The sequence below is a fragment of the Physcomitrium patens genome, chromosome 8, assembly GCF_059467195.1.
Source record: "Physcomitrium patens ecotype Gransden chromosome 8, ASM5946719v1, whole genome shotgun sequence".
In the NCBI taxonomy this organism is placed as follows: domain Eukaryota; kingdom Viridiplantae; phylum Streptophyta; class Bryopsida; order Funariales; family Funariaceae; genus Physcomitrium; species Physcomitrium patens.
Window position 1 is genome coordinate 5868162 of NC_143417.1, and position 14269 is coordinate 5882430.

The following is a 14269-nucleotide window of genomic DNA, read 5'->3' on the forward strand; positions in this document are numbered from 1 at the left end:
AAACTCGATATTAAAATATGCATCTTTAATTGTTACATGATTTGAGTTAGGATCAAAGTATGGTTGATTTTATCTCATAAAATTCTACATTGAAAATATTAAAAATAATAATAATTTTTTATTCTAAAAAATATAATATATCAATAAAAAGTTATTATTTTTTATTAATAATAAATTAATTATTAATTTCCTACTAAAAAATAATTTTTCCATTGATATTATAATATATTTTAATATTCCCACTTCAATAAAGAAGTGAAGAATTAATATAAATATAGAATTAGAAAATTTAACAATATCTTGAATTTGTCAAGAGTTAAAGCTTTTGTAAAAATATTGGCTATGTTTGTATTAGTGGATATATAATCTATTTTTAAAATACCATTTTAAACTTATTGTCAAAGAATATGATATTTTATATTAATATATTTAATGCGTGAATGAAACTTAGGATTAACTACCAATATAATTATACTTTGTAAATTAGAGTAAAAAATGGTAGATTTTTATTGAATATAGCCAAGATTTATTTATATTCATCAACATCAAATAATTTCTTTTTCAACCATATAGTAGGCAATATATTTGGAGTAGATTGAACTATCAATTAAATAATTTTATTTCTTTTATTTTTAACTAATGGATCTTCTATTTAAAAATAAAATAAAGCATCTTTGCAATTTTTAATCATCTAGATTAGTTGTATAGTCAACTTCAACAAATGCAATAAGAACATTTGAAGAATTTGTCTAATATTAGATAAGTTTAAAATCCAAAGTTGCTCAAATATAGTAAAATATTTGTTTTATGAGATTACAATGTAATTAGATAAATTTTGATTTAAAATGTACTACATTACTTAAAAATTAGGAAATATTTAGTCAAGTTCTTATAGATGCAAATTGAAGACTACTAACAATATTGAAAAAATAAAATTTTTTAATCTATTCAATGTTAGCAAAATTAATATTACAAAAAATAGAATTAAAATTAATTAGTGTAAAAATCAAGGATAATTTTGAAAAGCCATAGTCACGTAAAATTCCTTCCAAGTAAGCACATTGGTGTATAAATATGAGTCTCGCAATTCAATTTTTTTTTAATTTTTAAACCAACATATATCTTTAGATTATTTATTTTGATTTTAAATATATTGTTCATTTTTATTAGCACATAATTAATAAGTTGAAGGTCGTAATAGTAACAAAGGCCATCATCAACAAACATGACAATGATGAGCTGATTCATAGTATTTGAGTAACAAACACATGGATCCGTAAAGTTTTATTTAAGTTTTTAAATAACAAGAAATTGGCCAATACATTGATTTCATGCATGGCTAGTTTATTGCAAATTATATAAAGCCTTGTATAAATAATATACTTTTTTTAGAAATTAAGAATTTTTGAAATTACAGACTTGCTTTATATAAGTTTTTAATCAAGTTGGCAATGTAAGAAAACAATTTTTATATTGAATTCACAAATGTGCATATCTTGGCTTGTGGCAATATAAAGAACTAGTCTAATGGAATGATATTTAATGATAGGTGAATAGATCTACGTGAAATCAATACCATATTTTTGTGAATAATCTTTTGAGACCAATCTTGCTTTGAATTGATCAATAATGTTGTCAAATTTAGTTTTGAGTGTATAAATCCATTTGCAATTTATAGCTTTCTTTTTCAAAGACAAATCTTTGAGCTTGTAGGTCTTATTATTAACTAAAGAATTGATACTTTGTATGCATAGCTTTTTTGTGCCACTATTATGATGTATATTTGTGGTTCTCAAATTTATAAGTGAGTTTGTAGAAACCAAACTTGATTTTTGTAAAAATGACTAAAAAGATTTTTGGAAAGAAACTTTAAAAGAAGTTGTGCTAAAAGATATATGTTTTGTAAATGATAATTCTAAAATATAATTGTATTTATCAAAGATAACATCTCAACTAATTATTACTTGTTAGTGAGTTAAATCCTAGATTCAATAAGCTTTAGATTCATCAAAATATCCAACAAATAATCTAATGCAACTTTGTTCATCAAGTTTTTTTTTGTAATTTTTTAAGTATATAAGTATAAACCTTATATCTAAATAGTTGCATATGAGCAAGAGAGGGTTTTTTTTTTTTTTTTTTTTTTACTAGTATAAGCCTCAAAAGGAATAATATTTGGAAGAAGATGAAAGCATGTACAATTTAAGGTGTAAACTATATTGTCAACAACCAAAATGCAGGATTTAGATAAGCATGATATATCATACTTCTAATAGCCTCTATTATTGTACAATTATTTCTCATTAAAACAACATTTTGCTTTGGAGTATATGATACTGTTAATTTGTGTTTAATGCCTTTTGCATGTAGAAAATCATTAAAGCATTGGCTACAAAATTCATCTACATAGTCCATTTGTAAAGTAAAAATCTTATAACTAGTATCTCTGAATATGGTTTTACAAATCCTCTAAAAACATATTATTGCATTTGATTTTTGAAAAATATTTAATAATAATAATAATAACATGTAGAATCATCTTAAATAAAATATAGTATAATGATCCTCCATGAGATGGCACATTCATGGAGCCACAAATATCACTATGAATAAGCATGCTACATAATGTAGTTCAAATGTTATTTAAACTTTTAGAAAATGTTTTTCCATGAGATTTGTCAAAAGAACATTTAAAACATAATCCTGGGTTTTCAATAGATTTAAGTCAAATACTAGTTACAAAACCATTGATATTGATCTTTTTTTATCATATCATAATTTAAGTGGTCCAAACAAAGATGCCATGTTTGAATGTTCTGTAGTTCTTCTGGAGATGGAATGTTGCAATAAGAGGTTGCATAAGAGATAACTGCTGGAGGAAGCAAAAATGTACAATTTAGATTATAAGATCCTTGAAGCACAGGGCTTGTCATTATAATAGTTTTATTTAAAATAAACTCGCAAGTCAAGTATTTGCAAAGAGTCTATATTTTATGCTGACTTGCAACCTTCGTAAGGCTGATAAGATTCCGACCAAACCCTGAAATATAGAGAACCTATTATAGGAGATGGATTTTAGTGGAATGAGGTAGCTGAACTAAAATCTTGATATCACCTGTCCCCATTACATAGCATTTGTGCCCAGCAGGTATTTCGACAGCTTTATCGCATCAGATGGTAGAGGTTTATAATTTGTAAACCAGTGAAGCTTATCAGTCATATGCTCTGTTGCGCTACTATCGGCTATCCATCCCCCCCCCCCCCCCCCCCCCCCCATGCCAATGCTACATATGCTCAAGTAATATCAGGAAGAATGCATGCTACCAAATTTTAAATTACGATTCTACAAAAATTACATTTCTATGTTTTTCACAACAACAAATATATGGTCTATGTTTTTCAAGGCATGTACTTTCCCAGGCAGTGGTAATCCATCGAAGATAGCGGGAAGATTTGCTGTAAGCTTAGAAATCATAAACGCATCCGAGAATGATGTATCACCCAATTCTCGTAACTCACTCATTATAAGCTCAAGTTGAGCTATAAAACTGCAAATTGATTGACCATGCTCAATTTTAGCATCAAAGAATTGCCGTTGAAGCTCATGTATACTTTCACTGCTTTTATGTTTATGCTCTTCTGATAATTGATCCCAGACATCTTGCGTTGTGATGCAACTTGAAAGTGGTACAAGAAATGAGTAAAGTGTATGTGTTGTAATCGCATTTGTGCCACTCCTCATCGTCTGAGTCGTACTTTGCAGTGCAGTCAATATGAAAAATACTTGTGCCGTCAATATGTCTCCAGTTGTGACAAGATGGCAAAGTTTATTCATAGGTGCATGCAAACTACTTGAATGAATACTTTGTAATTCAACATTCTTATGACTAATTCCACACACCATGAGTACACACATCCATCCAAAACTGATATCTATATATATATATATATATATATAAAGAAATTGCTATTATCGATCCTCATTAGTACATAGTCCATCATTCACTAGGGCATGTACTCATCAGTCACTGGGGCATGTATTGGTCATTCACAAGAATGTGAACATCACTCTGAAACCAATGTCAAACATATTCCTTATTGTTACTTTGGGCTTCTGCTGCACCAACCAACCACGGAGTCAGGGACCCACCCTTCCACACGGTATCACGCCCTGAACCGGTCCTGGAGCTACGGTAGAGCTGAAGTAGACTGGAGTCGACACTGCAGCCAAGTGCCCTCACACCGTCCTGAACAACACACCCGGAGTGCCCACGTCGGCGATGCCAAGTCAGCACAATGGATGCCAAAGTGGCAAAGGATGCGGGCGAGGCAGGGAGGCCCTGGAGGCTTCGAGAGGGTCCCCTGGAGTGAGTCGAGAATGCTCGGGAACCATCTGCTTCCAATTCTACACTCTTCCTTGCTTCCTTCCTTTCCGACGCCCTCTGCAATTCCCTCGGTCCGCCCTTGCATTGTGCATTCTGGAGTAGTATATATAGTGGCTCTCGGCGTCAGAGCGCGCATCGTTGATTGCAACACGGACTGAGTTGTTACGATCGGAGTGTGGTTGACGAAGTGTGTCCAGTTGTGGTCTTCAGCTTTCTGAGAGATAGTTTGGCAGCTGAGATTTTTGTGAGCGTCCATTGTGGGAGGTTATTCGTTCAAGTAGGTCGGCCGTTCCTTGAACTCCGAGGCTCTTAGGTCGCAGCTTGGGGTGAGACGCGGTTGAGTGCATTTTCTTCGGGTCCTGCGTTCTTGAGAGGTCGAGGCAGACATGGCTCTATCGCTGTTCGGCGGTCGTGGCAACAGTGTGTTCGATCCCTTCGAGTTCGGCGGTGTGTGGGATCCTTTCTCGGTGCTGGAGGGCGGGCCGTCCCGGCGATTTGCAGGCGACGCGCAGGCCGTGGCGAACACGCGGATCGATTGGCGTGAAACGCCGGAGGCGCACATCTTCAAAGCGGACCTGCCTGGGCTGAAGAAGGAAGAGGTGAAAGTGCGAGTGGTGGAGGGGAGGACGCTGGAGATCAGCGGCGAGAGGAAGAAAGAGGAGGTGCAGAAGGGCGATACCTGGCACCGGGTGGAGCGTGCGCAGGGCAGTTTTATGCGACGGTTCCGGCTGCCGGAGGGCACCAACACGGACGAAGTGAAGGCGCAGGTGCAGGACGGAGTTCTGACGGTGACAGTTCCCAAGCTTCAGGAACCGAAGCCACAAGTGCGCCAGATAGAGATCGCGTGAGGCGTGAAGGTGTGATGGTGTGCTACATACTGGGTCGCGGAAGGTGTACATAGAAACGGGAACGAGCGCTGTCGCGGGATTTGTTACAGTGCGGAAGTAGGAATAGGCAGCATCCTGCAGCATGCGCAGGGTGACTTTGAAATGTGTGAAACGAATGAGAGGGATGTGAATGATGGAAGATACTTGTGAACGCTGGGGCTTGCGATGGAGCCGCCCCGGGCCATTGTACACGAATGAAGGAGAATGTGAATAAAAGAGACATGCTGCTTAGAGCGGTTAATCGCAAGCTTGTGAAGGGTGATGTGGTCGGATGTGTGTGTGTGTTCGATGTGACGGTTCGCTCATGTCCAAACTGATGAACTGGAAGGTTTCTTTTGTCAGACACAATATCAAAGTTTGCTTATGCAGGGATTCTGGCCTTCATGAGTTTGCGGTGTATGTCGATCGTGTCGTGGTGTCATGGCTCTGCCGAAGGAATTCTTGATATATCGTAAGGTTACGCCAGTTTTGTAGTTGCGGTCAACCTGATGACCACTGCTAGGGTAGTTAGTTTTGAGTACACCAGTACCCGTTAAGTTCGGATATGAGTTGTCTTGTTTAATATGATTGTTCTATACACACTTACATAATTTAAGCATTGGAAGTATCTGGTTGTATGTTTTTTTAAAAAAAGATAAGGATACAATAAAGATACAGAAAATGAGAACATAAAAGAAAAAGAATAAAGAAAGATTTAACACATCACCAAATCTTGGCCCCCTGAATTCTCAAAGTCAAGGATATTTGCTCAATACCTCTTAAAATCCTACAAGAATTTTTTGTAAATGTTGATGTAAAGCATCAAATTACCATTCAAATTTATTATACTCCAACCACGATCAATATTGTTGAAGGTTTCGAGTCTGAAAACTATGTTTTGGCCTTGGTTAAGTTGCATGATTGATGATTTGACCTTCCCTGAAATAGCATGCCATACTGGATCTTCATTCCAATTCTCAAGCCTTAAACCACTCTCTTAGCAACCATCATTACACATTATTGTATGGTACTAGGATTTGAGGATTTTTTTTATTTCTCTACCCTCTTGGAGATAGTTGAAATTTGACACCCTGACCTTGTAGGTGGCCAATTGGTTCTTTAATTTCAGGTGTGGTTTTGCCATTAGCGTTTGACCAATGCTCTAATATGTCCCGTTTGTACGTTGTATTATGTGAAAACTAGTATATGAATGCATGGAGTATAATGCACAAGGTGTTTAAAAACATTTTTTTGGCAATCTTGAATATAATAAGAATATTTCTAATTATCCTAGGTACACCTTATGAATCTTAGAAAAACTCTAAATATATCTTATTACACTCTAATCAACTCCAAATAAATCTTAAATATTCCTAATTTATCAAATTTTGAAAAAAACTAACTAATCCAAATATATATATATATATATATATATATATATATTATATTTTATTTATAAAACTTGAAGAAATCATAAAAAAGGGAAGCACTAATATTTCAGAACCACGTCTATGAGCCATCCCTATGAGACAAGATGAAAAAACTACAAAAGAAGGCAAGACTAAGTAGGCAAACCCCAACGTCATGGGCAAACAGAGGATGTAAATACCAAACAGTACAAAAGGCTGCCAAGGGATAGGCGCTGCAACAATTGCAAAGATTGGGATCAATTTGCCAATGAGTGCCTACGCCCCAAACGACTACAAATGCTAAATGCTCAAAATCGACCGAAAGTCAATATTGTAGCAAAAAATTCAGAACTGATACAAACGCACTAGAAAATAGATGAGAATGACGCTGAGCTTGACTTTTGGATATAGCAATGTTCGCCTTGAACCTCAACCGCAATGATGAGGAGTGGTATCTAGACCCGGCGCTACTATGTATGTCACCAGTTCTAGATCAAACCCCTATGATGTCAAGATGACACCCATGAAACCTAAGGTTCAAACCATAACAGGCACGACACATGAAGCACGGCGAGAAGGAAGAGTAGCGATACGATGCGGCGATGCAACCAGAATGTTTTTTGGGGTACCCGACGTACGTAAAAATCTATTGTTGGTGGGGGTCATTGCAGATGGGGGATGCACCATAGTCTTCACTACCACGGGATGCTAGATTGTAACGCAAAGCAAACCGGCAAAGCTAGTGGCAGCAGGAATCCGCGACGCAGCCACGGGTCTTTATCGCCTATCCGCACCAAGCATTTCACCTCCTCTACCATTGCTTGAAACGAACATCACCAAATACGCATCACCAGCAACTGCAGCAAGCCACACCGAAACAAATCCCGCAATGCTTTGGCACAAACGACTCGAACACTTCAACTTCCAAACGCTTCACATATTAATAACAAAAACTCCAAGTATGCTATACATCCCCGTTACTTGTTATTTTAATGTGATTAATGTGCACGAAGACGCACAAAGCGGCTGCGCCAAAGGAGAGCACAACCCAAGCAGGAACTAGGAACGAACTAATCCACACGGATCTTTGCGGACCATTCTCACAAGTTTCAAGAGGAGGATCTCGCTATTTCTTTACCATCATTAACGACTTCACAAGGATGACCTAGGTACATTTTCTGAAAATGAAAAACATGGTATTTAAAAAATTCAAGAATTTCTGGAATTACATAGAAAACAGAAATGAGCAAAAAATCAAGTTCTTCAGAACGAACCGGAGAGGCAAATTTATGTCCACTGAATTCCTGCAATTCTGCGAAAGAGCAGTAATACACAGGCAGTTAACCGCCCCGCACACCCCGCATCAAAACGGAGTGGTGGAGACGATGAATAGAATCATATTCGACCGGGCACACACGATGGCTTTAGATGCTCATCTACTAGTAGATCTATGGCCAGAAGTTGTAAGTACAGCAGTATACCTGATCAACATCAGCTTGACGAGGTCAAATGTCGGAACGCCTCCAATTCAGACAAGAAAAGGAAAACTTGTGGACCTCAAGCATCTAAAAGTTTTTGGATGCTTGGCGTACTCCCATGTGCGCAAAGAAAAGAGCACCAAGATGGACCCCCAAGGAAATCTATGCATGATGGGAGGTTATGACTCCGCTTCTAAAGCATATGTTCTCTACGATCTAGACAAACAGAAAATCATTGTAACAAAAGTTGTTCAATTCAATGAATCGGAGATGGCATTTGTTCAGCACACGGACCTGCGAGAGTCACCAACAGAAATGCTCAATTTCCTCTCTTCAATCAACGATAAGAACATATCACATACAGATCCCCAACAAGAAGACAAAACACCTACTAAAGGGAGAGAGCCAACAATGCCGCATCCCGCACAAGATGACGACCCCGCTCGCTATCGCAGAACCTCAACCTACTGTGCATCAAAAGGAAAGAGAACACACAAACACTCCAGTACCAACGAGGCACTCCATGAGGACGAGAACAGCACCGATCAGGTACCGTAATTACATCTTCAGTACCATCACGGCGACACCGGAGCCGGAAATCATTGAGATTGCAAATAAACATTTGGAGTGGTGCCTGGCTATGGAAGAAGAGTATGATTCTCTCATTTTGAATGGCACATGGGTGTTAAAACCTTTAACCGAAGGTAAGACCTCGGTAACCACTAAGTGGGTATTTTGTACGAAGATTTCAGCAGATCAGAAGAAAGAGAAGCTCAAAGCTTGGCTAGTAGCTCAAGGATTCCAACAACGACCAAGTATTGACTTTGATGAAACCTTTTCACCAACTGTGAAGTGGAAAACAAAACGGATTATGACAGATTTAGCAGCCCGCAAAGCATGGCAGTTTAAGCATCTGGATGTGAAAGCAGCGTATCTAAATGGCAACATAAAGGAGGAAGTGTTTATGACGCAGCCACAGGGCTTTATCAAACAGGGCCAAGTGAGCTTAGTATGCAGATTAAAGAAAGCTGTGTACGGACTAGAACAATCTGGTAGAGCCTGGTATCTTGATATTGATAATTTTCTATGAAGCATAGGTTTACGAAGAAGTGACAACGATCATAATATGTACACAAAGGTCACAAACACGAACCATTACGTCATCCTAGTTCTTTACGTAGACGACATAATGCTCACAGGCTACGCCACCAAAGAGCTCTCTCAACTTGAACGAGCACTCTAGGCAAAATATAAAATGTCAGCTCTCAGCATCTCAATACTCTACATCGGACTGCATTTTCAGTATGTTGAAAATTGTATTTTTATCCATCAAGAGCGAAACGTTGAACAATTGTTTATCAAGCATGGCTTACAAGCATGCAACCCATGTCGCACTTAAATGGATAGCGACACAAAATTACAACTAGAAATGAATTCTCCACCAACAAATAAGCAAGAACATCAAAGCTTAGTAGGCAGCTTAATTTTTCTCACTCGTGCCCAGATATCGCATGCTCCGTTTCGATGCTAAGCAGATTCATGACATCGCCACTTGCAGCCCACATGGACGCCGCGAGAAGAATTCTACGGCGTATCAAGGGCACAACAACCTACGGGATTTCATTCTCAAAAGAAAATAACCTCGACCTCCAAGCCTTTGCCAACTCTGATTGGGCTTGTGACTTGGATGGTCAAAAATTTACTTCGGGCATGCTCCTTGAGCTTAGAGAGACACTTACATCCGGGCGGAGTAAACTCTAAGCCACCGTGGCAATATCCACCACCAAGGGGGAGCACCGCGCGCTCACGGAGTTAGCAAGAGAAATCATGGGGGTTAGGGAGCTATTGCGTGACCTCGGCATCTTTTCAAATGATTCCACTCCTCTTTATTGTGATAACTCAGGAGCGATGAAACTGATCAAGAATCTAATTTTACGCGTGCAAAGGAAACATATCAAACTACATCACTTCATCCAAGAGAAGACAGCACCAATCCAGATTCGACTTAACTTCCTTGCGCCATTTCTTGTTAATGCGCAGCAAGAAAAGCAGCCTTTGCAAATCATCTAGACAACACTCTAAACCATATCGATCCATGGAACAACCAATCCGGCAAACCACGCACGAGCGACCCGCTGGAGCTCTCAACAAACAAATCACTCACAATGATTTTCTCAGCCCAATTTAGACAAGATATGATTACACATCGGCAAATCTCCACGAGAGCCCTAAAAATTAGGCGTAGCAAATCTAGAGTAGACAGATTCTTTGCATTTTTGTATAGAGACATAATTATTCCTAAGTGAAAGACATGCACATAGAGATAGGGAGAGCACCTGAACGGCAGGCTTCACTTGACGTCGATGTGAGAGAAAGGGTTGATAAAAGTCACACATTGACCGTGCCACTTTTGTAGACAAAGAGAACAACTTGTGGTGCAGTGTAAATACCAATTCTTGACTCAATAATGAACAATGAAAATACTTGCAGTTTTTGATTCGACGCTCAATTCCACAGAGTGTGTTACAACACTTGTTGGGTTGTTTGATCCTCTCCCAGCTGAATCAAAGCTATTAGAATTACTTATTGACTGTTTCATAAAATAATATATTGAATAAATCACACACTATGCGTGTGTGGTACATTGTTTATCCAGTTGAAGGTCGTGTAGCTAAATTGGATGAAGCTTCACGTCACTTCTGAATTGGATGAAGCTTTGTTTGATCAATTTCATTTTGATTGCTCTGTTTGATGTATTCATGGTGTGGTTACATTGTTCACTCTGTTTCAATACACCCCCTTAACTGCATCATCCTATGGCTGAGGTTTCTCCTCCAGGCATGTCTAGGTAATTCTAATTCTAAGCAAGGTGATTATATTATTGTAGATCATGTAGTAGGTTTCAAAGCCATACCAACTTGGAGGCAACCACAGCTATAGCTATGTACTTTGCCTCCATTTTGGAGAGTGCTATTGATTGTAGGTGGATCAAACTCTAACTGACGACATACTACAACAAAATGAAACAAAAATTGGATGTTTATCTCCACTCATTAACAAGTCAATTTTGTTACTTATCAATTATATCTATAAGAGTCTATAAAAATCCATCACATATTCCATGTATCTTTTCTTAAGCCAAATAAGACAATGAATATCTTGGAAAGCAGACAAATGCCACATCTTCTTAAAAAAGTGAATAATAATAAAAAATTCAAGATGGAAGGAGTCTTAGCTTTAAGACCATACAAAAATAGGTTGAGATATCTTGTTGATTGACGTAGATATGAGAGCCAGTAAAGAATCTTGCAAATGCAACAAAGATGGTTGAGACTTTTCATCAACAACATCCATCAAAATTAAGATGAAGAATTGAAAGATCTATAAAAGATGATGGTTATTCCTCTTTAAAATCACGTTTGAGAAGGGAGGGTAATGTCATGGACATACACATTTACTCCAATAGTTTCTTATATGATTAAATAGAAGTAGATAAACATAGATTAATTTCATAATATCTTCTAGAAAACCTTCTTAAAAGCTTCATAGATATAGTTTTAAGTTTACACGTATTTATAGTTGATTGATAGGTTAGAAACTTGATCAACAAATTAACTACATGCCATACATATTGATAGTTTATAGAAAAAGCTAATTATGTGGTATATATATGAAAAACTTTTCTTGCAAGTTAAGATATGTATCTTATAAAGTTAACATGTTTTGGAGCTCTTATAGAATATCACCACATAATTCTTAGTTAGATAGTATATAGAGGCAATAGTGAATCCTTCTTTACTCTTATCAATGCATTTTTAGTCTTAAGTCTTGTTTCAAGACTTTCTAGTCTTCTTATCTTTGACAATAGCCATTTTAGTTTAATACTATATCATCTTTGAGTGATTTTTTAATTCTTTTGAATGACATAAGAATGTATTGAGTATTTCTTTCTTTAAGGTTTATGTCTTTGATAATATATCCATAAATATATATTCTTGATTTTTTTTATCAAATTTGACATAAAATAGTTTAAATTTTTTTGTATAACAATGGCTATCAAAGGTATACAGATGAACAATGTTTGATTTTTTTTTTTTTTTTTTTTTTTTTTTTGTACCATAATTCAAAAAGAGTAGTATCATGGTGTCATGGGAATACATAGGTACTCTAATAAATACCTATATGATTAGGTAGGAATAGATGAAAGTAGATAAAAGTAGGTTAATTTCATAAAACCTTCTAGAGAAGCTTCCTAAAAGCTTCATAGACACTACTTTGACTTTACATATGTTTGTAGTTGATTGATAGGTTAGAAACTTGGTCAACAAGTTAATCATGTGTTGATAGCTTGGAAAACAAGCTAACTATGTGGTGCACATATAGAAAACTTGTCTTGCAAGTTAAGATACATGTCTTACAAAATCAACATGTTTTGGAGGTCTTATCAGACATCACTATATAGCTCTTAGGTAAGAGTATATATAGAGATAAGAAAGAAGCCTTCTTCATTCTTATCAATGCCTTTCTAGTCCTTAGTCTTGTTCCAAGACTTTCTAATTTTCTTATTTTTGGCAAAAGCCATTCTAGTTTAATATTATATCATCTTTGAGTGACTTTTTAGTTCCTTTCAGTGATACATGAGTGTATTAAGGATTTTTTTTTCTTGAGATTCATATCCTTGACAGTTTGATAAGAGTACTAACCTACTATTTTTATCTTATTTTAGAAGTGAGTGACTTATTCTACTTCTATTATTATATTTTAAAGATTGTGGATTACCCATCTTTAAATAAAAAATCTTTTTTTCTAATATTGTTATTTTCCTTAAAGAGAGTAGATTATCCATCTTTATAGAAATTTTTATTAGAGGTTGTAGATTACCTTCTTCTAATTTATTTTTTTAATTTTTTTGAATTGCCTATAGAAGAAAACTTATGGATGCTACTCTTAGCAAAAGTGAGAATAGATTTGCAACTATTGTAGAACTTCATGAGTTTGTCAATAGTCTAAAAGTAAAAATCTCATGTATTTCCAATGTAAATCATGGAGGTACTATGCCTATGCCTATAGAAGAAGTTCAGAGTCTGTGGTAAGAAGTTGTACAATTGAAAGAAGTAAGTAGATTGACCTTACAACCAAATCCAAAGATTTTTTATTTTATAAGTATGATGGAAACGAGAATTAGTATGCTTGAGAAGTTAGGTGGAACAAGATTAAAATTTTGAGGATTTTTGCAACAACTCAAGTTCTATCTAAGATTGCATCTTTTCCAATACCTTGATGGATTTACTCAAGTCGGATTTATAAATGCACTTCTATTAGGAAGTGCTCTCTCTTAGTTTGCACCTTTAATAGAAAAAGATTTACAACTTCTCTATGATTTGAATTTATTCCTATAAGTATTTATGGCTACATTTGAAGAATATGATTGAAAAATAATAGAAAAGATTGAGCTCTTATCTTTATGGCAAGGATTATAATCAGCCACTATATATGATACTAAATTCTAAAACCTCACTTGCGATGTGAACTAGAATGACAAAGCCCTTATCAATCAATTTCGATATAGGTTGCAGAATAGTATGTCACAAATATATACATTTATTCCAATAGTTACTTATATGATTAAATCGAAGTAGGTAAATAAAGATTAATTTTATAAAATTTTATAGAAAAGCTTCCTAAAAGCTTTATAAATGTGATTTTGACTTTAGATATATTTGTAGGATAGAAACTTGGTCAACAAGTTAACCACGTGTTGGTAACTTGTAGAACAAGCTAACTATGTGGTGCATATATAGATAACTTACCTTGCAAGTTAAGACATGTGGCTAGCAAAGTCAACACATTTTAGAGGTCCTATAGGACATCGCCACATAGTTCCTAGTAAAGAGTATATATAGAGGTAAGAGTGAAGCCTTCATTCTTGTCAATATCTTTCTAATCCTTAGTCTTATTTCAAGACTTTTTAGTCTTCTTGTCTTTGACAATAGCCATTCTAGTTTAGTAATATACCATCTTTGAGTGATTTTTTAGTTCTTTTCAATGATATAAGAGTGCATTGAGGATTTTCTTTCTTTGAGATTCATATCCTTGATAGTTTGATAAGACTACTAATATATTATTTCTAT

At 35.9% G+C, this 14269-nt stretch overlaps 1 protein-coding gene and 1 long non-coding RNA gene across 2 annotated transcripts; one reads left to right on the forward strand and one right to left on the reverse strand.

The window, feature by feature from the left end:
- The first annotated feature begins 4348 nt into the window (after window positions 1-4348).
- On the forward strand, window positions 4349-5519 carry LOC112286189 (17.4 kDa class I heat shock protein). The gene has a single exon (XM_024527866.3). It carries the CDS (start codon window positions 4772-4774, stop codon window positions 5231-5233), a length of 462 nt encoding a protein of 153 aa, XP_024383634.1. The 5' UTR covers window positions 4349-4771; the 3' UTR covers window positions 5234-5519.
- Window positions 5520-6867: 1348 nt separating this feature from the next.
- On the reverse strand, window positions 6868-10759 carry LOC112286190 (uncharacterized). The gene is made up of 2 exons (XR_002970952.3): window positions 9633-10759; window positions 6868-8432 (listed from the first exon to the last, which is right to left on the reverse strand). It is a non-coding gene; the product is annotated as an uncharacterized LOC112286190 (long non-coding RNA).
- Window positions 10760-14269: the final 3510 nt, after the last annotated feature.

Bases quoted from the DNA above. Each gene is read 5' to 3' on its own strand.
- LOC112286189 (XM_024527866.3), top strand. From the start codon at position 4,772: ATGGCTCTATCGCTGTTCGGCGGTCGTGGCAACAGTGTGTTCGATCCC.